At 43.9% G+C, this 27506-nt stretch overlaps 1 protein-coding gene across 1 annotated transcript in view; it reads right to left on the bottom strand.

Moving 5' to 3' along the window:
• Window positions 1-25406, bottom strand: part of APCDD1 (APC down-regulated 1) — an 83107-nt gene extending 57701 nt beyond the window's left edge. The window contains exon 1 of the mRNA XM_073679034.1: window positions 25100-25406. Coding sequence (XP_073535135.1) covers window positions 25100-25163 — 64 coding nt within the window. The 5' untranslated portion in view covers window positions 25164-25406. The remainder of the gene's footprint in view (window positions 1-25099) is intronic.
• Window positions 25407-27506: the final 2100 nt, after the last annotated feature.

The following is a 27506-nucleotide window of genomic DNA, read 5'->3' as shown; positions in this document are numbered from 1 at the left end:
CCTGCACACCTCCTTACTATGCTGTCAGTAGGGCTCAACGTCATCAGGCGGTTTTTACTTTGAAATGTCTGGGAAATGTGAGTCACACAGCTGAGGAGTTGTGGTCAGCTCTGGAGAACCAATTTCATGAATGGTTGTCTCCACTGGACCTGAAACCAGGGAAGGCCGTGTGCGACAATGCTGCAAACCTGGGTGCGGCCCTTCGCCGGGGCAATGTCACACACGTGCCTTGTATGGCTCACGTGTTGAACCTGGTTGTCCAGCAATTTTTAGCCCACTATCCCAGACTAGATGGCCTTCTGCAGAGGGCACGGTCGCTGTGTGCTCACTTCCGCCGTTCGCATCCCGCAGCTCAGCGACTTACATCTCTACAGAAGTTGTTGGGCCTGCCACTTCACCGGCTAAAATGCGATGTGCCTACCCGGTGGAATTCAACTCTGCACATGTTGCAGCGACTGTGGCAGCACCGACAAGCCCTGGTTCAATACGTTCTGATGTATAGCCTGGGCCAACGAGATCCAGAGGTGGGGCAAATCACGCTGGAGGAGTGGTCTCAGATCAGGGACCTATGCACCCTTCTGCACAGTTTTGAAATGGCGACGAAGATGTTTAGTGCTGACGATGCCATTATCAGCATGACTATTCCGGTGATTTACATGCTGGAGCACATGTTAAACAGAATTCGGAGTCAGGTGGTGGCACAAGAGGAGGTGGAGGAAGTAGAGGAGGAGGAGTTGTATGTGGAAGGGCTAACATCTGCAAGGTCCAGACGGTCGGCAGCACCAAGGCGGCAGGCATGTGAGGGTGGGGGAGATGGTTTTACCAGGGCGCATGGTAGCAGTCAAACTAGTGAGGAAGGTGCAGGAGCCCAGGAAGAAGTGGAGGACGAACTGATGGAAGACTCATCAGATGAGGGAGACCTTGATCACATTTCTGTTGTGCGAGGTTGGGGGGAGAGGACAGAGGAAGGAAGCATGATTGTTACCTCGCCACCAACACAACAGGGACTTGGTGCTCCTGGATGCGCAACACACATGAGTGCCTTCTTGCTGCACTACCTGCAACATGACCCTCGAATTGTGAGAATTAGAAATAATCCTGACTACTGGGTTGCCACACTGTTAGATCCCCGGTACAACAGTAAATTTGCAGAAATTATTCCTGCCATAGAAAGGGATGCACGCATGCAGGAGTATCAGCAGAGACTGTTGCAGAATCTTACATGTGCTTTTCCACAAAACACCAGTGGTGCACGTAGTGAATCTCACAGTTCCAACTTGCCAACCGTGGGACCGTCAAGTGTTCAGCACTCAAACCGTAACAGAACCACAGTATCTGCTGGTAACATCAATTTTGCGGAATCATTTCACCACTTTTTTAGCCCATCCTTTGCAAGGCCACAGGAGACAAGAAGTCTGACACATAGTCAACGCCTAGAGACGATGGTACAGGAGTATCTCCAAGTAAACATTGAAGCCATGACTGTGTCACTGGACCCTTGCTCTTTTTGGGCTTCCAATCTGGATAAATGGCCGGAGCTAGCCACTTACGCCTTGGAGATCTTGTCATGCCCCGCAGCCAGCGTTCTGTCTGAACGTGTGTTCAGCGCTGCTGGTGGTGTGCAGACAGATAAGCGCACGCGGCTCTCCACTGATAATGTAGACAGACTCACGTTCATAAAGATGAACAAATCATGGATCCGAAACGACTTTTCTACCCCTGTGTCATCCTGGGGAGAGTAAAAGCTTGATGATTGGTTAAAATCACCCTACCAACCGTTTTAAGCTTTCAAATTACTAATCATGTTTATCTGTATCTTGGCTGGAAAATAATTTGGGCTTTGTAGCAGTGTGCAGCACTGATCCTATTAGGCCATCTATACTAAGCTCCACCAGATTTAAAATTAATAATAATTTTTTAGCTGCATCTAGCCCGGAAAATAATTTTGGGGCTCCGAGATGCGCAAGACACATAAGTGCCTTCTTGCTGCACTACCTGCAACATGACCCTCATATTGTCAGAATTCGAAGTAATCATGGCTACTGGGTTGCCACACTCTTAGATCCCCCAAACTTTTCGATCAACCTTTTCATTTTAATAAAGACCAAAAAAATGGTCATTTTTGAAATTATAAGCATTAGCAGGTTATTAGAAACTGAAATCAAACAGTTTTCAACTCAAAACTTTATTCTAGGTGATGTTACATTTTCACATAGGACCCCTTGTTCTAAAGGAGCTTCTGAACACTCTCGTCCATTGAATTTGTCAGGTTTTGGATGGTTTCTGCTTCAATTGTTTTGCATGAGGACAGAATACCCTCCCAGAGCTGTTGCTTAGATGTGAACTGCCTCCCGCCATCATAGACACTCCTTTTGATGATGCTCCAGAGGTTCTGAATGGGGTAGAGGTCAGGGGAGCATGGGGGTCACACCATAAGTTTGTCCCCTTTTATGCCCATATCAGCCAGAGATGCAGATGTTTTATGTGCAGCATGAGATTATCATGCAAAAAAATGATCTTGCTGTGAAATACACGGTTCTTCTTCTTGAACCATGGCAGGAAGTGCTGTTTGAGAAAATCCACATACATTATGGAGTTCATCTTTAGCGCCTTCAGGGATCCTAAAGGGGCCGACAATCTCTCTCCCCATGATTCCAGCCCAAAACATTACTCCACCTCCTCCTTGTTGGCGCTGTAGCCGTGTTTGCGTGGGGTGTCCATCAACCAGCCATCCTCCACTCCATCCATCTGGACCATCGAGCGCTGCACAGCACTCATCCGTGAACAAAACAGTTTTGAAATCAGTCTTCATGTAATGTTTGGCCCACTGGAGCCGTTTCTGCTTGTGTGAAGTGGATAGAGGAGGTCGACAGGATGGCGTATGCACAGCTGCAAACCTCTGAAGGACCCTGCATCTTGTTGTTCGGGTTACGTTGGAGGCACCAGCAGCTTCAAAAACTTGTCTGCTGCTATGACAAGGCTTTTTTGCCGCTGCTCTTTTAACCTGACGTAATTGCCTGTAGGAAAGAGTCCTCAATTTGCCCTTATCAGCACGCACACGTGTGTACTGTGAATCAGCTACATACTTCTTGATTGCCAAGACACTTCATCCTGATCATCGCACAATGTTGATTGTAGTCATGCCTTGACCTAAACACTCCACAATTTGTTGCTTCTCAGCAGCCGACACATCCTTTTTCTTTCCCATTTTGGCAGAAAATGTAGGCTGCTTAATAATGTGAGACAGCCTTCTTAAGTAGTCTTGCCTTTCATTGGACACACCTGCCAAACTAATTAGCACAGGTGTCTGCAATTGCTTACAGTGATATAAAGAGCCCTGACACACATCACCATCAATGAGTTTAACTGACAAACAAACAAATTCTTCCCTTATCACTCCTAAACACATTTTGCATAATAATTTGGAACACAGTGTACATGTGCTTTTCCACAAAACACCAGTGGTTCACGTAGTGAATCTTACAGTTCTAACTTGCCAACCGTGGTCTGTATGGAGTTGTTCAATAAAGGGCCCAAAATTAAGATAACATAGATGGGAGAGGTCTCTATGAATAGGAATTCCTAAGTATTTGATACCCTGTGAGGGCCAGGCAAAGGGAAAGTTGGACTGGATGGAATCCTATATGGATTTGGGGAGGGAGACATCGAGGGCCTCAGACTTCGCTGCATTGATTTTAAAATTTGACCATGTAACAAAGTGATCTATTTCAGCCATAACAGCATGGATGGATATATGTGATTGAGTGATATATACTAGGACATCATCAGCAAATAGAGAGCACTTGTACTCGGTGCCTCCCACCTCAATCCACCTAATATTGGGGTTATGGCGAATTGATGAGAGCAGGTGCTCCGTCACTAGGATGTATAAGAGAGGGGACAGAGGACATCCCTGCCTTGTCCCATTGGTGATTGTGAAAGGTGATGAAAATGTTCTGATGCACCCCCTGGGCCTTGGGACACCCGGAGCCGGACCCTTTTTGGTGGATGCTGGTGGTTGTAGTCTTCGTGGCGGCGACCCGGTTCCGTGGCTCAGGGTGGTCAAACCAGTGGCGGAACTATTTATGTGGTTTTGATGTTTAAATGTCCGACTACGCCACCCGTGGATTGCGGTCAGAGTGAACCGCCGCTGCAGGGCAGACCGCTGAGGCTGGTGTTGTGGGTGCAGCAGAGCGTAGCATAACTCCCCACGGGAGGAGTATAGCCTCAGGGCAGTGTATGCAGAGGATGGGGGTGATGGTGCAGGGCAGCAGCAGTAATGACACGGAGTCAGTGATGCAGTCCAGGGCCTTTACTCACAGTTCTTATTATCCAGACCACGTCTGCAGGTAACGGCTGCCCACGTCGTACTGTGCTCACCAGGTGAGGGGCTCAGACAACTCCCAGATAACTTTGGAGCGCTTCACAGGACCCCCTTTGTGTGTCCTTTGTCTGGCCTTTCTTACCAACCCTTCTGTCCGGCTGCCTCGGGCCTCCTCTTGGTAAACTTGGCGCCAGTTTCCCTGACCCTATGTGGTGCCTTCCTAGCGGGTGTAGCGAGGGGCTGCGCCACATAAAATGTCACAGCCTCCGGTTTCTAGCTGAGGGTCATTTCCTGCCTCCACTAGTTTCGGGGACCGGTCTCCCCCTTTGGCCTGACCCCTCCACGCAGGTGGATTCGGGCGTGCGGTGGCGACTCGCCCGTCCGCACCCCTGGGATCCCTTCATTCCTCGTTCCTGGAGCCTTCTCCGCTCCTCTTCCTTCCTTCTCCCTCTTCCAGGCCTGGGCCTCTGTTACTAGGCCCGCCTCCGGAGCAGAGCTCATGCAGAGCCCCTGCTCCCTGCCACTTCTGCTCAGACTTCTCTGCACTGAACTAAGATGGTGCCCACCTTTTATACTCCCTTCTCAATGCACCCAGGAACTGCTTCCTCCCTGCTCCTGCACTACAGGGTTCCCCTTCCTCAGTGTTCCCTCCCCCCACTCCAGCCAGGGACAGGGACTGTCGTGCCCATCTCAGAGGCATATTGGTCGCCCTGCCCCACGGCAATGTGGTGTAATGCATGCAGGTGTCGGGTCCTGATCCACACTCCATCCTTACCTGAGAGTGAGATATCACACCTCTGGGTGAGGTGCAATACCTCTGTAGCAACCGAGCCCCCAGGGTGCTACAGTTCCATTTATCTTCAGCCTAGGTGACGTATTGTGATACAGGGCTGTGATTTTGGCTATAAAAGGGTCCCCTAGACCCCTACCCCAAGCTTTTTAAGAGAATCATATATGGCGTGCCAGGAGACTCTATGGAATGCTTTCTCAGCATCCAACGAGAGTATCTAATTACAAATTTTTAACTGCATCTAGCCCAGGAAATACTTTGTGCCTAGTAGCAGTGTCTGCTAGTCAGCGGATTATCCCGGCTGTTAAGCAAGCTACACCACCTGTAGTTTGGACACTTAATTTTTTCAAAGGAAATGCTTCGGGACCACGGAATACTCAGTGAAGAGCATCAGGAGGCACCCCAAGGCATAGGGGCTGGGACTGGCAGTAGGATGCCTTGCGGTGGACAGCCGAGCTCGATCCTTATAAAAGCTTTTTAACTGCAGCAGCTTTAGTGGACGCTACTGGAGCTGGAATTACGCGGCTGCTGGCATGAGACTTGCCCTCCAATAGATCCTTGTAAATGGATTTAAAGTGTATTCATTCAAATTAGAGAGACAATTTAAATTAAAAAGCTTAGAGCTGCCTCCACCACAGGGGGGCTCGCTCGACCCACCAGCGGACAGGCACCAGTATTGGGAGAGGGGGGCTGGCCGTCAGGGTTCACCGCGGCTCTGGCACAAACCCGGCGACACGGAGGTGGCACGGGCAGGAGCGGACTGAACGTGTCGGCTTCTCACTTTTTGGATTTTAGAAGGGCATGACATGCCTATATCTGTGTCTCCCCCTCCTTTTACTCCTCCACCTCTTTTCTTTTCGCATGACTATATGTACTTGTCACTTTTCCATGTGTTAGTTGTGTCTTCTGAGCAGTTTGTCAGCTTTTGGACACCTTTGAAGATGTTTTCTATGTGTTTCTATGTGTTTTTGTTTGCCTGCCATTGGTTTTAACGGTGTTCGAAGGTGTTCGACGAACAGTTCGACGAACAGTTCGGCGAACACACGGGTGTTCGACGAACCGAACTCGAACACTACGGGGGTGGCTCAACACTAGTTAGAAGATGCTTCTATTGCACTGGTCTGATTGTTAGTGACTTGCACAGTAGCAGAAATCATTCGTTTACACTTGTAAGAGGATCTGGATGGTGTAATTTACCGTCTGCGAATGTGCTGAGCCAGGAAGTTCCTTCTTGCAGCCCATTTTGCACTTTAGGGCAGTTGAGTGGATGTAATTCCACTCACTAGCATGATATACAGTAGCTCTATTAAGATATCACACTAAATTTCTAATATAAAGGCTGTAAGCACCTCTAAGGCTACGTTCCCAAGATGAGCTTTTGGTGAGTTTTTGACGCTGGGTGTTTTTTCCGCGTCAGAATCACAGCATCTTACAGTTCCAACATATTGGATGGGGTTTAAAGAATTTTCATGCCCACTGTGCTTTTATTGTTTACTCAGCGTAAACTGACCTGTGGTGCGTGTTTCAAATCCACAGCATGCCAACTTCTCTTGCGGGTACGCTGAGTTTTCTGTGTGGATTTTCGCCATTGACTTGCATTAGGTTTGGAAATTCCGCAGGCAAAAACCACACATGTGTTTTAAGTGTGTTTCTGCAGAGGAAACACATCAAAACCGCATGTAATCCGTACCTAGTGGGGAAAAAAGTATTTAGTCAGCCACCAATTGTGCAAGTTCTCCCACTTAAAATGATGAGAGAGGCCTGTAATTGACATCATAGTTAGCCATACAGGTGCCAGTATTACAGGTAATGAGTGAAAGACGGAGGAGCCTCTTAGGCTATGTGCCCACGATGAAGAAATGAAGCAGAAAATTTCTGCAGCATTTCTGCATCTCCCTGGCAGAAAAAACGCATGCAGATTGTGCATGCATTTTTCCTGCAGAATACATGCGGAATACATGCGGATTCACATGCGTATCGACATGCGTTAACGCATGTGTTTCCGCATGCGGACTGACAAGCACTTTCCAGGCGATAGCATCACTTGGAAAGTGCTGGACAACTAGGTCACACTGTATAAATCCATGCAAACGGCATGGATTTATACCGTGTGACCGTAAAAATAAAAAAATAAAAGCTATACTTACCTCCGATGCCGCCGCGTGTGCTGTCGCGCTCCTCCCTGGTTCCTTCCTGGCTTGCCGGCATCTCGCGAGACAGCCTGCGATCACATGACCGCGACGTCATCTCAGGTCCTGGAAGGAGAAGCGCTGCAGGGGCCGCCGGACAGGTAAATATAAACTTTATTTTTAATTTATTTATTTTTTTTTCACAGGTACAATGGTACCCAGGTCTGGATGAGAGTCTCCTCTCCTCCAGAACTGGGTACCATCCGCACATTGAACCGCATATAATCCGCTTGTACAAATGTACAGACACGGATTCTATGCGTCTCAATGCAAGTCAATGGCGGCGCTTCCGCAAAATTAATGAACATGCTGCGGATTTATGAGCGCTGCAGAAACGCTGCGGAAAAATCCGCAGGATGTGCATTGACATTGCGGAATGCCATTGGGGACCATGGGGTGCGGATTACCATGCGTTTTTGATGCGTTTCCGCTGCGGAAATTCCACAGCATAAACGCATGAAAAACGCATCGTGTGCACGCAGCCTTAAAGAAGAAGTTACAGGTCTGTGAGAGCCAGAAATCTTGCTTGTTGGTAATTGACCAAATACTTATACTTACCGTACTTACTTACTATATCAGACAATGTGATTTTCAGGATTTGTTTCCTCATTTTGTCTCACATAGTTGAGGTCTACCTATGATGTCAATTACAGGCCTCTGTCATCTTTTTAAAGAGGAAGAACTTGCACAATTGGTGGCTGACTAAATACTTTTTTCCCCACTGTTTGTTAATAAAGTTTAATCAAAGCAAAATACCAGGAAGCTTCAAAAATAAAGCAGCTTTATTTAAAGCATGGCACACCAACAAGAGACAAAAAATGCGATAAAAACACGTTAAAAAACGCACACAAAAACACAATGAAAAAACACAAATAACCTAATTTAAATAACAGGTGCAGAAATTCGGGAGCATCAAAAACTCACCAAATACTTATTGTGGTGACATAGCCTAAGGGTATGATTACACTGAGTTTTTTCAGAAGTTTTTGTAGCAGAAAATCTCCAACTGTCTAATCAAAACCTATAGTTTTTGTACTCTTCATGGTTTTTTGAGAGTTTTTTGAGAGTTTCTGTACCAAAAAGTGCAGAAAAGAAAAAAAACAGTGTGGACATACCCTTTGTTTTCTAAATGCAAAATCAAGCTACTCTTTAACTATTATGTAGCACCCTGAGGATTCGGCTGCTGCAGGGGTATTGCACCTCAGCCAGAGGTGTGGTATTCCACTCCCGGGTAAGGATGGAGTGTGGAACTGAGCTCAGTAGGCTGCATGCACTACATACATCCCATTTCCGGGGGACAGACCAATGGTACTCCCACTAGAGAAATGTGCAGGTACGACAGTGTCTGTCCCTGGCTGGAGTGGGAGGGGGGTGGAACATCCCAGTAGTGTAGGGGCAGATAGGGGGAGCAGTCTGGGTAATGCTAGGAGCTCATTGGGTGCTGGTCACCTGAGCTCACACATAGAGGGAGTATATAAGGTGGGAACCATCTTAGGACAGGGTCTTTTGTAGAGAAGTCTTTGTGCAGAGTCAGAGGAAGAGAGCAGAGGAGAAGAGCAGCTCCAAGGCCCAGAGAGAGAGAGGAGAAAGAAGGACCCAGAGGGGGAGAAGAGAGAACTCCAAGAACCCAGGATTAGATCAGCGGGTGAAGAGTTGGCACAAGGGTACCGGATCCCAAGCTGGTGGAGGGCACTAATCCTCAGCCAGAGACCGGAGGTCGTGGGCAGGATCTGCCACGACCACCCACTAAATCCACCCGGAAGGCAGACCAAGAATAGGGTCAGGGAACCCAGAGACAAGGGTTTACCAACAAGAGGCCCGAGGGAGCCGGACTTAGGTGGATCCCTGGTGGGGAAGGCCAGAGAGAAGGAACGTCAGAAAGGGAGCTCAGGATCACGCTCCAGAATTACTTGGGAGTTGGCCGAGTCCAGGACCTGGTGGACGTAGCACGGCTCGGGCGGTCACTCAAGGCCGGAGTGACCAGAACAACAGCAGTAAGTAAAGACCCTGAACTGCACAGCCCGACTCTGAGTCTCATTACCATCCTCCCTGCACCTCCACAACCACCATCCTCTACACCTGACCCCCTGAGGCTATACCCCTCCCGTTGGGGGTTATACTACCTGAGCTGCACACACATCACCAGCCTCAGCGGACCCTGCTGCAGCGGCGGCCGTATTGACCGCAATTCAACGGGTGGCGTAGTCGACATAAAAGAACATCTAGTAACATCTATAAGGACTGCCACACACTGAGCTTGACACCCTGGGCACGGACCGGGTCACCGCCACTTGGAGACTACAACCCCCATCTGATCCGGCTCCGGGTATCCCCCAAACAACACTGGCCCAGGGGGCGCGTCAATTACACATTTAAAAATGTTCCTATTATTTTGCAGCCTTAGTGTCTGAGTAACTCCTTTCCATAGCTAGCAATGCTGGTGCTTTTGATAATGCTCATGGCTTTCTTAGTAGATCATTGTTAGAGGTACCAGAAGGGAAAAGAAAGAGATTGTACAAAGCAAATATGAGTGTGGAGAGGGAAGAAAGTATCCAAGTCTTCACAAAAGCAGATCACACAAGTTGCTCTGCATCAGAGTTTAGATAAGGGAGAATAACAAAATCAGAAGTCTGCGGGGAGGGGTAAATCACACAAGGTGATTTTATGTGTACAGAGGAAAAATGGCATCCATGCCAGATTGCAGGGCAAGTAAGATGAAGACCAGGTAAAAACAGTGAAGAAATATATCTTAAGGCTATGTGCCCACAATGCAGAAATGCTCAGGATTTTTTCCTGAGCGTTTCTGCATCTCCCTGGCAGAAAAAAACACATGCGGATTGTACATGCGTTTTTCCTGCCAGGGACATGCGGAAATGAAGCGTTCTTCACTTGCATTTCCGCATGCGGGTGTCAAGCTCTTTCCAAGCGATTTTAGCATCACTTGGAAAGTGCTTGACAACTCGGTCACACTATATAAATCCATGCAAACGGCATGAATTTATATAGTGTGACCCGAGAGAATGTCAAAAAATAAAAAATAAATGTATACTTACCCTCCGATGACCCGCGCTGTCTTGTTGCGCTCCTGTACTGGCTGCCGGCAGATCGCAGTACGCTGTACTGAAGGACCTGCTGTCACATGACTGACATCACCGCAGGTCCTTCAGTCCTGCGCGATCTATTGGCAAGCACGGGGAAGGAGTCCGGGGGCCGTCGGAAGGTGAATATAATCTTTATTTTTTATTTTATTCTTTTTTTTACAGCTTTTAATGGTACCTGGGTGTGCAGGACAGTCTCCTTTCCTCTACACCTGGGTACCATCCGCACATTAGAACGCGCCAATTACGCAAGTACAGATGCAGTCTTACGGAATTGGCGCATTCTAATGCAAGTCAATGGCGGCGAAAATGCAGCACTTCCGCAAAATAATTGGTAGTGCTGCGTTTTTTTCCGCAATGATAATCCGCAGCGGAAATTTCCGCAGCATGTGCACAGCACATGCGGATTATCATTGGGGAACATGTCAGGCTTTCTACCATGTGTTTTTTAAGCGTTTCTGCAGCGTTTTTGCCGCTGCGAAAAAGCTTAAAAAACGCATCGTGGGCACACAGCCTTACTATTACATAACTGCTAGAAAAGACAACTATATCCTAGACAAACATTGCTCACATCGATCTGTATTACTGGGATGCATGGGTTTCCAAAAATGTACTCGAGTTTTCACTCCAAAAGATAGGGGGGGGTTTAGGGAACTTAGATTGTACAGTGAAACTTAAAATAACGACTTACATATGTAGAAATTAATGATGTTCATAGTCTTTAAGGAGAGCAATTATAGTATCAAGTTCTCATTAAAGGGATGTATTAATTAAAACCAAATATTGAAACACATTCTTTTTTTCTAATTACACATGTATGCAAAATTTGGATTTCTGAAAACTGTTTCAAATCCAATGACTGATTCTTATATCCTGATTTCAAAAAACACTTTTTTTAACCATCACCTATGTATTTTGCATAAAACGCACGTGAAATTACGTACAAGCGAGATGAAGAAGAAAAATCTTTATTGTAGCCAAAAATGTACACAATATTATATATAAAAATTTATTTAACATTCATTCTGCAACTTTATTGGAAATTTTTCTTGTGTTTTTTTTCCTTTTCTCGTCAAAGCTTCTCTTGATACCTTTTCTCTTATAGAAGGCCCACGGATCTTCTCTGTGAAGCATCCAGCAGTAGTCCCCTATTATGTTCACGTTCCATCTACCTTGGTATCTTGATGAAATCTTTTTCCTTGCTGTTCGCTAACAGCGCCAAGGTTTTTTGATAAGTAGCCCAAATCGGAATGTAAAAAATGTAACTTCAAATTCATCAGACAACCCAAGGCTTTGAAACGTTTCAGCATGTTCTCCAAGACGGACTTAAATTTTGGATCTTTGTTGTTACCTAGAAGTTTCTTCCTGACTTCTTTAAAAGAATCCCAAGCCCTTTTCTCAACAGCTTTCATTTTTATTTCGAATACATGGTACTTCATGAGTTTCCAAATATCTGGACCCACAAAAATGCCTTCCTTCAGTTTTGCTACGTACAGTCCCTGAAACTTTGTACACAGGCACTTAAAAGTCTCTCCTTTTTTCGGCAGAGCTTTTACAAACTGCTTCATCAGTCCAAGCTTACTGTGGAGTGGTGGTATCAGAACCTTAGTGGGATCAACTAAACTTTCCTTAACTATGTTCTTGATTCCAGGTTGCAAAGATGTTCTCGTTGGCCAACTTTTTTGGCTAAAGTGATGAGTCCTATCCCAGCTGTCCCATTCACACAAAAAGCATGGGTACTTCGTGTATCTTCCTTGCTACCCAAGGCGCAAACAGAGAACTTTCAGATCATCACATATTGACCATCCTTGATCCTCATAGTTCTGTTTCTTGAGAATAAAGTCTAAATTTTCATAGCTTTCCTTCAAGTCCACAGATTGCCCTATAGGCACTGAAGCATACTTGCAGTAATTGTGCTGCAGCACAGCTTTCAGACTTTTTTTTGAAAATTTCAAGAGTCTCCACTCGCTCACATTGTACTTAATGTTACATTTTCCATCAGCCCAGAAACATCACTGCAATACACAAGAGCACCATCTTTAGAAAAGTATGGAAGGAATTCCTTTTCTCTGGTTAGAAATGTTTTTTTATGGTACAGAAGCAATCTAATGACACCAAAATCATCCACCAAAGGTCATGCAAAGGGGTCAAAGTATGGTGCAAGATACAGCCTATGGAGGCAGTGTTTGTGAAAAAACTGTACGTGATGGAATTTTTTTTACATTTTTACAGAGTTCAGTGATCGAAAGTATATAAAAATCACCTGTTACTTTTCAAACAATTTTACCCTTGCAGACCTGCGTTATTTTTTTCCTGATCCTCTGGAAGAGTTTCGTGATCTTACTTTAGGACCTTCACAGAGGAGTCAGGGGGTGGAAGAATATGTGCTGCGTCCCTCACCTTTTGACAATGATGAATTATCTGCCTTAAGGTTTATAATAGTGAGGCTGCGTGCCCACGTAGCGTTTTTCAAGCGTATATGCTGCGGAATTTCCGCAGCGTAAACGCTTGAAAAACGCATGTATATCCGCACCCCATGGTCCCCAATGGCATTCCGCAATGTCAATGCCCATGCTGCGGATTTTTCCGCAGCGTATATGCGGCAGTCAAAAATCCGCAGCATGTTCATTAATTTTGCGGAAGCGCAGCGGAATCAATGTGCGGATGGTACCCAGGTCTGGAGGAGAGGAGACTCTCATCCAGACCTGGGTACCAAAGAAAAAGGAAAAAAAAGAATAAAATAAAGTTTATACTTATCTTCTGATGTTTTCCCTCCGTCGCGCTGTTGTCTGAAGGACCTGCCACGTCATTGAGTCATGTGACCCACCACATGACTCAATGACATCACCGCAGGTCCTGCACACAACAGCGTGAGCCGCTCAAGACTCCGGACGGGGCAGAGAATGCATCGGAAGGTGAGTATAAAGTTTATTTTTTTAATTTTTACCATTCTGAACAAGTTGTCAAGCACTTTTCCAAGTGATGCTTGGAGAAGTGCTTGAAAACCCGCATGCGGAAATGCATGCAAAGACGCCTCACAAACGCTTCTACCTGGCGGGAAAACCGCATGTAATATCCGCATGCGATTTTCCCGCCAGGGAGAGGCGTAAAAAATATGCTTCAGGTCCGCAACGTGGGCACATAGCCTGATGATACCTTTAATTGTAATCCTCCATGTGAAGTTGATGAGACGACTGCAAGAAACTAAACTGGCAAGCACCTCCTAGCAAAATGTCATCAAATATATGAGCCCATCTGCCAGTGACAAGGCTGGGATGGGCTCATATATTTAGATGGGAAATTACACTAACTGATTTACCGATGGGCTGGTAGGATCCTAATTAAAAACAGTTCTAGAAAATAGGAGGGATGTTCAGCTAAATATGGAAGCAGTCGCTTAGTCTCAAGTGTACAGTGCAAAAAAACCTAAATTGACAAGTAACTTCTAGCAAAATGAAATCAATCTATAGGAACAGGTTGCAGTAACTGCATTGCACTAGCATGTACGCTAGATAATGAGAAGACTGCCTGGGAATATATTCTCACTGCAGAAGAAGAAATGACAGACTCTTCAGGACGCACATTTTTATTTTCTTTTAAATTTCTCTTAAATTTCTATATACTTGGAAAGACAATTGATTAATGCTGCCCGAACCACCTGAGGCATGAATTAGACTCTGTCTCTGTGTTTTACTCTGAAACGCTGGCTGGGGACTTGCCTCCTGGAGTAGTAACCAGAGCCGCATGCCCCACAGCTAGTTTTTAAATGTATGTTTTTTTCTGAAATGCCACAGCGCTTCAGAGAAAACATACTTGTCTGAAATCATGGAGCCAGTGTCTGATTCATGCCGCCAGTGGTTCGGGCTGTATAAATCAGCTGTCTGGTTCCCTTTTATGGGGGGTTTCAAATGAACATATAAACAGAAAATGACCGGCACATCCTGTACACACCTATTTCTTGTTTTGGAAGTGCCTGTCAGTTTTTTCTATGTATAAGTTTTGACTGAGCACTCCGCCTCTAGGCCACAGGTGCAGGGATGGATTAAGAGTAGCAAGGGCCCCGGGCAGTTTAGAAGGCGTGGGCCCCCCCTCACACACACACGCCTGATGTATCATGTGACATGTGATAGATCATGTGTTAGTTCACATGAAATTAATTTTTCACAATGTTAATATATTATAATCATTTTTTTACATTAATTGTATGATTTAATATTGAGCACAATTAAGTATGCTGACATCCCCTATATACAGTATGAGACCCTACACACAATATGAGCTGCCACATAATCCTCCTATACACAGCAGGAGGCTGCACGTAGCCATCTATACACAGCAGGGGGCCGCACGTAGCCATCTATACACAGCGGGAGGCCGCATGTAGCCATCTGTACACAGCAGGAGGCCGCACGGCGCCATCTATACACAGCAGGAGGCCGCACGGCGCCATCTATACACAGCAGGAGGCCACACGTAGCCATCTATACACAGCGGGAGGCCGCACGTAGCCATCTATACACAGCGGGAGGCCGCACGTAGCCATCTATACTCAGTGGGAGGCCGCACGTAGCCATCTATACTCAGCGGGAGGCCACACGTAGACATCTATACTCAGTGGGAGGCCGCACATAGCCATCTATACTCAGCGGGAGGCCGCACGTAGCCATCTGTACTCAGCGGGAGGCCGCACGTAGCCATCTATACTCAGCGGGAGGCCGCACGGTGCCATCTATACTCAGCGGGAGGCTGCATGTAGCCATCTATACACAGCGGGAGGCCGAACGGCGCCATCTATACACAGCAGGAGGAGGCCGCACAGCGCCCCCCAGATACAGCGGGAGGAGGCCGCACGGCGCCCCCCGGATACAGCGGAATTAGGCTGCACGGCACCCCCCAGATACAGCGGGAGGAGGCCGCATGGCGCCCCCCAGATACAGCGGGAGGAGGCCGCACGGCGCTCCCCAGATACAGCAGGAGGAGGCCGCACAGCAACCCCCAGATACAGTGGGAGGAGGCTGCACGCAGTCACGGACACACACACAAACATATACAGACATATACATACACGCATAAACACATTTGAAACACAAAAATACATATAAAGACATCACACAATGATATCTGCCTGCACGCACACACACACTGTGACACGCACGCACACACACACACACACACAAACTCACGTCACTCACCATCCCCTGGCTCCTCTTCGGTGCAGCAGTGCAGGGCGCACACTGTGTGACGTCACACTAGTAGACACGGCCGCGCACAGGGCCGTGTCTCCTAGCTGTGACGCGGCTGGGCCAGCACAAGCACACAGGGAGGTTAATAGGTGCAGTGCTGGCCCGGCCGAAGAAGAATCAGCGGCCCTGCGCCGCTGCTGGGGGAGCCTGCCGGTGTCTGGCTGAGCCCGCCTCTGTCTGCCGGTGTCTGCCACATTGGCGTCGATGCGCCGCACATATTATAATGAGGGCAATCTGGCCAAGGGCCCCCGGAGTCCCGGGCCCGGGGCGGTAGCCCAGATTGCCCTCATTATAATCCGCCTATGCACAGGTGGTTTTAATTGCAGGAGGATCTTGCTTTCCCACACACAAGCAGACTTTTGTCTCTTAGAGAGGAGTTCACATTGGCAGGGTCCTGGTATAACGAGAAACACCTTACCGTGGCTACCAGGTACACATGAATTGGCCAATTTATGTGCTAAGATCTCTCATTTATTACTATTTTCTAGAGCAATAATGCTATTCAAATGTCATATATTTCATGTTTGCATACTTAGCATTGCAGAGTGCTACTTTATTTGTTAGTTGTAAATGAACGTAGTACAGGTTCCTGCAAGTTTAATAAACCGAATTGATGTGGAAAACTGTTGGGCATATATCGCACTTCCTCATCAATGGCCAAGTATATTATATCTGTTCAGAAGACATATGAAAATTTGAATGAAAAATAAAACATTTGTTGAATCCGCAGTCACATATGATGGTGAGTTCCACTTTACATTTGCTGTTAATTCACCTTTAAAAGCAGTGTAAACGCTGTCTCTGTAGCATGTCGCCATAATCATAGAGCCCATGAATACACACATTGTTCAGCTCTCTGTATATATGGAGGCGCTGGCATATATGTCACTGTCACTTGACAGGTTTTTAATGAACAGAAGTTTGTGGCTAACATTGCTTCTGTGTACTAACATAAGCAGATCCCCACTTTTACACCATTCTAGCAAGATACCCCTATAACCAGAGTCCTGGTGGGATAATCAAAGCATGAACACTACAAAAGATCTTGTCAAATATACATTTTATTACAACACTAAAATAACAATTATAAAATCAAGGTGCCTCAAATGTGAGGGACGAACAAATTCAATACCCTACATAGGCACAGTAAACATAATAGCCATATAATACCCCATTATTGTAAATAAATATATAGTGTGAATATATAAAAGCATAGCAATAAATTTCATCTTTAATAAAAGCTCAGGTGGCAATTTAAAGTGAAAATAGTGCATATGCTTGTATAATTACCAATGGGCTGTCCCAGATATTTTTCTAATCAGCCTATGTTAGATAAAGTGACAGTGCTTACGGTCACATGGATTAATAATTCCAACAAAAAGTGCAAGCTGCATAAATAAATAGCTCAAGTAGTCACTAATTTCATAAAGATGCTAGTGCATAGATAAATTATTAACATAGACAATATACCTATAGCAAAGGGGAAACTAAGTGTGCAAAGGCAACTGGATGTAATCCCATAGAATTCCTTTAACACTGCAGAGACACTGTCAATGATAAAGAAAACAGCTCAATAAGACATGAAGACATGTGACGTCTCTCTACCCTGATGCGCGTTTCATTAACACTTCCTCAGGGCGCACCCTGAGGAAGTGTTGACGAAATGCGAGCCCTGAGGCATTTGAGGCACCTTGATTTTATAATTGTTATTTTAGTGTTCTAATAAAATTTATATTTGACAAGATTTTTTGTAGTGTTCATGCTTTGATTATCCCACCAGGACTCTGGTTATAGGGGTATCAATTTTTGATTTATATAGTTTTTCTATGACACAATATTTATGATATGGATTTTTTTTTGATTGCTCAGTTACTATATACTGTTTATATACTGCCATAGTTACTGTATGTGACATCTAACCGAATGATTATTCAAACACATTACTGTCTACTAGTAAAGACACTGGGCTGATTTACTGACAGTCTTAAATTGCACCAAATTTTTCAAAGTAGCTCATGCTGATTGATAAATCTCACGCATATCTAGACTGTTTAGTCTAGATATACAAGTTTATACAATTTGTTGGCACACTTTGATCCACACAGTTATGACAAATTTTGGCACCATTTTTTACTCCCAGAAAACGTTGGTTCAAATGTTGCAAAAACATGTCTAAAGTACTGTATAATAAATGTGGTGCAAGAATAGGTGGTCTGGTCTGATGAATCATGTTGTCTTTTTTACACCATATGGTAAGTTACCTGTTGAAAAGATGGCTCCAGGATGTAATGGGAAGAAGACGAGCCAGCAGACACAGTGTGCATTATGGGAATCAATCTCAATCTAATCAATAGAGGCAACTTGGAATTTATAGGACTTAAAATATCTGCCAATAATTTATTAGCAACAGATACAACAGGACGTGTTTTATATAGATTAGCGACAGATGCAACAAGACGTGTTTTATATAGATACATTTTAATCTGTCTGCCTAAATATATATTTATTATTTTTCACATGTAGACTTTTTTTGCACTTTTTTTTATTTATACAAGGGTAAAGAAAAAAACATTTCTTCTCAAGTTTTTTTCTTACAGCTAAAAAAAAATTCAAAATGTATAAGAATGGGATAAAAAGTTTTTTTTTTCTTTCAAAATTAATAACTTTGTGTCCTAAAAAAAAGTAACATCAAATAGGTGTAGGCTAAGAAATTAGTTATTTGCAGTTAAATATGCAAAAATAAAAATACTGTTTTTATACTCCAGTGATTCTGTTACTCACACCTTCTTTAAAAAGAATAATATTTTTTTCATATCACAATCTGTATTAAAAAAAAAAATCTGTGTTTGCGTGGGTTTCCGCCGGGTTCTCCGGTTTCCTCCCACACTCCAAAGACATACTGATAGGGAATTTAGATTGAGCCGCAATGAGGACAGCGGTGATAATGCATGTAAAGCACTGTGAAATATGTTAGGGCTATATAAAAATAAAGATTATTATTAGATTATTATTAAAATCCAAATCTTGCAATTTTCACATTGGCCACTGGGGCTATTTTAGACGCGCACATCCTGTTTCAGGAAATACATAGAGACATTAGCTGACCCAGATTCTATCTTTAGTATTGAAGCATCTAATGAGCAAAGGTCATTGTGAACAAAGAGGAACCTGTATTGTGATTGGTGGATCTTGTGCTATCAACAATAACTGGTGTTACCTGTCATTATAATCCTGTCTCTGATGATAATGAAAATGCTGAAAACTCTTCCGGAAAGGACAGGAATAATGAATCTAAAACAAATGTTAACAGGTACATGGATGCAACAATGCAGACAATACGGAGACAGTGGTACTTAACAAACAACTATTTATTTAACTAACACAAATATCTATATATATGTAGGCACGGTGTCAAGGGTAACACTGAACAATGACAGTACAGTAAAATATGGCACAATCAGAACACAGTAATACAATTAAACAACATATCTATACAACAATATAAATATATGCACACGGGCGTCACTCTCACTACTGGGCCCATCACTAATGTCTTTCTTCTGGGTGGCTCACAACGTCACACAGGCCCTAACATGAGGCCTGCAAGTCCCAGATAGGTGAGTTACATGGTATACTGTCCGCTCGTCACACTGGCCGCCTTCGTTCCCTGAAGCCCTGCCCTGGTCTCCACTACCGTACGTCTACGCAGAAACTAATGGCTCACACGAAACATCCTTTCTCTGCAGCCAAATCTCTCTCTCAGCCCAGAATCGGCTGGCTCGGTTCATTTCTCCTTGATCTGGTTTCTGCTCCCTGACCTCGGTTCGGCCCACTCAATTTGGATCTCCCAGATCTGATATTTTGTCTCTGGCTTCGACTCGGCCCCCTCGACTTAGATCTCACGGATCTGGTCTCTTGTCTCTGCCCACTCGGCTCAGTTCTCATGGATCTGGTCTCTCGTCTCTGGCCTCTGATCACCTGGATTTAGACCCTCAGTTCTTCACTCACATCTGACTACTCGGGTCGGCTCTTCACTAGCATTTGAACTCTCATAATCATGGCTATAAGCTAACTCGCTGTACCGCACATCTGTCCTGCTACAGGTTTGTGTACCAACTCCTCCCCTTCACTGCTCTACTGGGCCTTTTATAATTACTAACTGCGCCACAGCTATCAGCAGATCCAGTGTCTTATCTAATCTCTTCCCTGAGGGAACATGCACTTCACTGTTGGGTTCCTACTAATGAAATTCTCTCTGGTTTCACTTTCTGTATCATCTTTGATCAGGAGATGGCGATATTTACTTGGAGATACTTGACTTAAGCACTATTGTGTGTGTCTCTTCATTTCTTCATCCCCTTACAAAAGCCTCAAAGGCAAGTGTAAATATTGCAAGATTACTATCTTTTTTACTTTTAAATACAGACTGTGATATAATAAAATTGTTAACGATAACAACAACATGTAACATAAAAACTTGCTAAGTCATTTTCTAACTATACATTCCCTTTAAAGCTTAGATTCCCAAGTTGCAGAATGTGTAAAATAGGAGATGCACAATGTGTCTATCGGCATTGTCCTCAAGTGCAGTACAGTGTGTGATGCTCACCATAAGGACAGATGTATTTTTTTTGTTTTTTAGCTTACACACACACATTAAGAAAAATTGCCATAATTCACAGAAGTCATTGTTAGTTTTGACAAGTGGCCATGGCTGTACCAATTTGCTTTTTTGGACTAAACGGATTGCATGCAGCACTCAAGAGCCACCTGTAGTATACTGTATGCAACAATCAGAAGGGTTTAGGTCCTAGCCAGCCCTGTGTGTGAACAAATGAAAACTCTCTGAAGACATAATGTTTTTATCTGGCCTTCTGCTGTGAACAACGGACAAGGGGACAGCAGACATTACTAGGTTATAAATCTGACACAGTTCCCACGTGCACATCTGATCTCTTTCAGACAACTTTCTGGACATTTTCTCAAGATAACTTTTCTAGAGAGTAAAAGAAAAACAAATTGTGAGATCTGAATTAGCTAAACGCACAGACGAAAACTTCACAAAGTTCAGAAAAAAAAAAGATTTGGAACCGGTTTCTGGCAAACAGGTTCCTGCTAGATTGATTGGATATCACAAAGCAGAGAATAAACAGCCGGGATTAATGCACAAGTGAAGTCAAACAGCATGCTCCTGGCAAGCAGAGATTCTCATGGCTCTCACTGAAATCATATTCTTCATTCAAACGCTGCTAAATATGTGTTGACTGAACCCAATGACTACAAAGAAAAGACTGCAAACAAACTGACACAGGGAACTTTACCTTTAGACTCATGTGAGAAATGCTTGACTTGTTTTGTGAGATACTGAGACAAAATTTCTTTCACTCCACTAAACACTGAGGGAAATCAAGTCATTGAGGAATGACAATGGGAGCAATGCAGCGGCTCAACACAGGGTTTCCTAAGAAAACATTATTAAGGGTCTGTAAGCCCGCTCTTACACAGGGAATACTAATGCACCAAGCAAGGGGATTACGCTCAAGTTTTTCTTCTATCAATCTATCGTGAGCTCAATATTTACATCATGGAAATGTGTTATTACATTGTGATGTGGAAAGACTTTCTGAAATCTACCCTGGATGCTTTCTATTTTCTAAATGATGCCATACGTCTATAGATCACTGCAGGCACAACATGTGTTCTAAAGACTAAGCAATGAGCTGGTTGGGAAAGAGTCTCGAAGATACTAGCTAGGATATCGCCATTAATTCCACAGCGCTTTACAGACACCATCATCACTGTCCTCATTGGGGCTCACAATCTAAATTCCCTATCTTTTGGTCTTTGGAGTGTGGGAGGAAACCGGAGAACCCGAAGAAAACCCACGCAAACACGGGGAGAACATACAAACTCCTTGCAGATGTTGTCCTTGGTGAGATTTGAACCCAGTACCCCAACGCTGCAAGGCTGCAGTGCTAACCACTGAGCCACCGTTATCTTTCTAATTTGGGACACATAAAGACTACATAACTGTCCATCGACAGCAATCTTTGTCGACTTCCCCCATAGACGTGCACACTTGGTAAAGCGGGTCATGCAAGTGTTTTCCATAAGGAGAGTGGAGTAAGCCGATAATTGACACCTCGGGCAGTGCCTATCTCTTAGAAGAACAAAAGGATCAGGAGTTGAAAAAAAATTGAACAAGCTTGCTCCTTCTCTCCCCCAACACTACATCATCTGTTGGGGGAGAATTGTGAGGCCCCCAAAATACATTGGATAGTCGACTGGCGATCTGCAAGTGTAGCTGATCTTGGCTGGATTGACCAATATCACCTGAGAAGGATTGGCACAATGGAATTTCAATGGTGAATGTTTTGTTCTGCCTGAATAAAAGTCGCTGCCAGAGGAGTCTCATAGAGAATATAGGAGAGCTCAGCCGAGTTGAGTGTTCCTGTGTATGGAGTAGTCAGGAGAGATAGCTGTCTATTGTGTATGGGGGGCCTTTAAAACACTACGCCAGTGGATTTTTTTTATTTCAGCTCTGGAGTGGTGCTACTAATGGAAGATCTCTGCACCTGATATTATTCTCACCACCTGTCGTCTTCAGCTCTTTCCGGCACTGCTCCACCATCTAAGTCTATGAGAACCTCGTTCTGACCTCTTTCTGGCTCTCACTTACATTGAGTTGTGACTTCCGGATCGCTCCAGAAAACACTAGAGCGATCCGGCAGTTCACAAACTGCTGGAGACTGATGGGAGCAGCGCTGATAAAAGATGAAGACAGTGTCTGGTAAGTATAATGCTGGGGGGGCAAGGACCTTACATTAGAATCACCAGTCCAGCTGTAAAATAATAAAAAAAATACTGAGGTGGTGCTAGAAGCTTTGAGTATATCTCTATTTACTGTATAGTTGAATGTCATCAATTTGTGCCTGGACGCCATCATTTTAGGCTGAAGAAGGGCTGACCAAATTGATCTTCAATTTCTGGACAGGAAATCTAGAAAAATGTCTGCCCCCATGTTGTCTACTTTATGACACATATTTCCAGTTGTTAACCCTCCTGAAAGTTTTACATAAATGTATGTGAATTATACTAGAACATAATGGCGTTTTAATATTAGCCTTACACATATTAGCAGCTGACGTTCGTGTTTAATATTTGTCCCCCATGTACTGATGTGAGGGACTAAGGGTAACACTAAAAAACAAAATATTTATTAGTAAGTCAAAGCACTAGATATTAGTCCTTTAAAGAGGTTCATCCAGAATTGACATTTATCACCTATCCACATGATAAGGTTGTAAACATTAACACCTAGAGGGCTGGTAAAAAACATCTGACAGTTTTATTCCTTGAATAGAACTCACTGTGGTCCTGCAGTTGGGGCCCCCAGTGATCAGGCACTTGTCACCTCTGTGTAGATGATAAATGTATCTTTACGGATATTCTAAAGAGAGACATGTCAATCACACTTACAAATCGTCTTTTTTATAAGGTCTTCTATATTTCAAAGCAAATAACTGTCATATATTATTGTTCTTTGGATATCAAATTATTGCTTCACCTTAGCAGTGTTTGCATACAGTTTAGGTCACTTTTCTGTATTTCTTCTGGTATAAATACTACAAGTAATGATTTGTATACAATTCATAGTGTAATAATCGATTAGCTGGATAGGTTATTTTTGTTTTATTTATATCATCTAAGGCAAATATTACTTGGACCAGTTGGTGGACAAGCATGAATATTACAAGGAATAAAGGCATGGTAATTCTGCATTACATCAATATTCTATCTATTTGTTATGTGGATTATTTTGCATTTTATACTGTTTAATACCATTTCAGCCTCTTAATCCTGTATATGATGGCATACAGCTCAAGTCCACAACTAACTGACAATAATGTTCTAAATTCAACTTCAAAGCAGCCTTCCTGGACCAATGACTACAGCATGAGTAATAAACCCTAATAAAACTAGTATAATCTATTATAAGTAAAATGTACTAAGAACACTGAGAGACGGATCATCTTTCAAACATGATAATCTGAAATAGCCGAAACACATGCAGCAATGATCTAATAATGGTTATAAAAGGTAATTCTAAGGAAAGAAGACAAAGAGGGACCAGCAGACACAGAAAATTCACATTTCTGATCAACTTTTCTAGACATACACTTCAACAGTGCAGTATTCCTTCCAATTGTCAAATCACTCTGTTCCATTATCTCTTCTAGGATCTGGTATATGTATGGAGTATGGATGTATTCATGCTCTGTTTTAGATTACTCATTGCAACACAATGTTTCTCTGTAGAATATAGACAGATCTATAGCCAAATAAAATAGAGATAGATCAATTGCTTGAGAAAGCCTGCAATACTTTGAACCAAACCGTCGCTGCATGGACTAAAGTATGTATTTTTGTTACTTAATTCTGGAAAGCTGCCCCTATTTTTGTTTGTTATGTTTATAGAGGTGTTTGGTGACAACCTTGGAGGCATTGTACCCATCAAGGTATGTTCACACTTTGCGTATTTGTAGTGTACCAAAAACCAAAATGATGACAGGAAAAACGCTGCATACAATGCGCGCATTTTTGAAGTATTTTTACGTGCATTTTCACAGCGTTTTTACTTATGTTTTTTACCCATTCAGTTGAGTGGAAGAAAGGCTCTGCAAATACGCTGAAAGAAATGACATACTGTGTGAGGCAGAACTCAAAATACGTACGGAAAAAAAGCAGAATGTGCAGGAGATTTCAGTAATTACATGGATCACGCTGCGTATTTTCCACACAAAATACACTGCTTAAAATATGCAGCAAAAATGCCACATGTGAACATACCCATAGTATTTGGAAAAGTGCTGCTTCATTTTTTCCATTTTTAGATAGACAGAAAGATATAAAAACAAAATTGGGGTTTCAATACAAATATAGGTAAATAGGACAGATATACTGATAAATTAGATAGATACAAGAAGATAAAATTGACCAGGAGAGGTAAATTTGATAGTTTAGGTTCTCATCTATAATGGGGTCACCTTGTTGCTGGCAGATGGGCACACCGAAATTGGGCAACTTGTAGTCCAGTGTAAACAAGGTTATTTCTCCAGACTACATAAACTTTCACAGGACCACCTGGCTGTAAGCCTTAGTTCCCATATTGCGATGTGTGTAAATAGATGCGTGTTTGGTCGTAATATGGCAATCCCCCTGCATTTTTGGATATTACTGTGATAACCACATAGTGAGTTAGTTGCACTTTATCAGAACCTGTTTTGATCTATCATGACCACTAGTAGCACCAGTATCTTCGACACCACTGACAATATTCTCCGAGCCATGGTACATGTCGCAAGACATTGGGATACATATATGAAAAGTCAGACAATATTTCTAATGTACAACAAAGTAACACAAGTGCAGCAGCCAGGAATACACACACATACCAGACACGATGAGCGCTGGGAGCAAACAGGCGAGCGCTGCAAGCCATAGACATGGGGTCTCCATGGCTCCTCACATTCACTGAGCTGTGGACACTTTACAATCCAAGCATGTAGATTATAATCCAGCAGTGGAGTCCCCTGGGTGAGAGAAATCAATGTCCAGGGCTCAGTGTAGATCACTCCCAGCCATCCATACACTGGCTCTATAAAGCCCACCCCAGCCTCACTCCCTCCTGTGTGCACAGACTACTGCAGGGATGAGCTTGTCTCCTCTCACTGACTGAGCTCCTTCCTATGCACTGCTATATAAATGGAGGGGCGTATAGGGGGAGGGGAGTCTGACATCTCAGGCATGTCTACAGGAGAGCCCTGATAAACTGCTGCTGTCCTGCTCTTCTCTGTGTGATAGAGGAGATACCAATGTGAAGTTGTTCTTTTAGCCAGAACACAGATTTCAGCAGGTCGCCTGCAGGTTTGATTCGTGTGTTAAATACTAATGTGTTTCCAATTCATAGCGGATATTCGTAGTTATCTATCGATCTGCAGTCTTGGCCAGAAGTTTTGACACTGACACAAACTTTTGGTTTGATTCAGTGTTTTAAATCTATTAGATGTTTCTACGGTTACTGAAGCACAATTGTAAGCATTTCATAAGTTTTTACCTTTTTATTGACAAAGACATCAAGTTTATGGAAAGACTCAGTATTTACAGAGTTGTCCCTGATTTTTCAAGACTTCTACAATTCGCCCTGGCTGCTGGATATCAGCTTCTGGGCCAAATCCTGACAGATGGTAACATATTCTCATCTAATCAGTGCTTGTAGTTTATCACAATTTCTCTGTTTGTGTTTGTCCATCAGATTTTTGAGGAGTGACCACAGGTTCTCATTGAGATTGAGATCTGGTTAGTTTCCTGGACTTTGATGCAAAAAATGTTTTGTTCGCTGAGCAACTTATTTATCACTTTTGCCGTGTGACATGGTCTCCATCATTCTGGAAAAAACATTGTTCATCATATTGCTCTTGGATCATTGGGAGAAGGTCCTATTGTAAGATGTTTAAATCCCATTCTTTATTTTTTGTAAAGTTGTTAGGAAAAATTGTTAGTGATATGCAGCAAAGGTGTGTCTTGGCACCATCCACAGATACTCCCTTTAATGCAGGGGATAAGCAGGGAACCAGACCTTGCAGGAACACAGGTGCATGTAAAATAACATGAAGAGCATTGCATGAAAAAATAGAGGAAAAATCACACTCATCATTCTTTAAAACATTTCTTCTTTATTAGAAATTTAAAACAAAAGGTTTGCAGGGGTGAATGGAATGCTTACAGGATGATAGCTGTTTCTCACCAACTGGTGCTTCAACAGGTCCTGCTGAAGCACCAGTTGGTGAGAAACGGCTGTTGTCCTGTAAGCATTCCATTCATGATTGGAAGAAGAGGTAAGGCCTCTTCTTCCAACCCCTTTAAGAGAAAAACAGAAAGGAGCTAGAGGCAGGAAAAGCTCACATTGTGGTAATTGCACCCCATGATTGGAACAGTTCAAGGTTCCTGGGAGTCAAGCCCCAGCGGATCTATGATCCACGTATCTGGGACTCCCCCACATAAATAGCCACGGATGGCTGAACTTGTTGTTTCCCCATCCAGTTTTGTTGTGCTCGTTGTGCTCCCCCTGCTGAATTGAGAGGCGTTGCAACGGCTGACGGGTCCTACACCCTCAGTTAAGGATTGAAACCAATCCAGGATGGACGTTGCTCCTAATGGACTGTGTTCCTGTCTTGTGGACAGGTGTGAGTTAAAGGACTGTGTCCCTATCTTAAGGACTGATGGGGGGGGGGGCAATGGATTGTGCCTTGCAGACTTTGATGTTTATTTGTTCCAAGGGCTCTTGCAAAGAAGGGCCAGTACAACATGACAGACTGATGCTAATTTAAAAGGACTTGGATGCTCACGGTTGCGGGGTCCTAACCAAGTAGGACCGGGTCTGTGTTGCTCTAGGAGGAAAAGAGGACTCCATGTAGTTTAACATATGTTACAACATATGTTGTGACGTAGGTGTCTCTGATGTGAGTAAAGACCAAGGCAGTGGATAGCGAGATCTGGAGTAGATACAAGAAAGAGTGACCGAAAGACTGAGTGGTGCACAGGAGACGGGTCCTGGGACAGGACGCCTAGCAGTACAACCCAGAGTACCCCAGTCAGAAAGGTAATGGGCCAAGATTGAACATGGAATGTGAGATGAAGAGAGTGCCCCGGGCAGTAGCTCCAAGGCGTCATCAAGCAAAGAAGTTATGTAGCGGCCATAGTGGCCAAGTAGCTCCCTTAAGGAGAAAAGTCCTGAAATTAATGATATGATTACCACCGACCCCTGGTCTCAACATCATTGAGTCTGACTAGGGTTGCATA

Source organism: Phyllobates terribilis, unplaced genomic scaffold (assembly GCF_046119375.1).
Source record: "Phyllobates terribilis strain yellow unplaced genomic scaffold, ASM4611937v1 Scaffold_4__5_contigs__length_816908805, whole genome shotgun sequence".
NCBI lineage: Eukaryota > Metazoa > Chordata > Amphibia > Anura > Dendrobatidae > Phyllobates > Phyllobates terribilis.
Note: the sequence above shows the minus strand (reverse complement) of the source record. Positions and strands in the feature narration are given on the sequence as shown.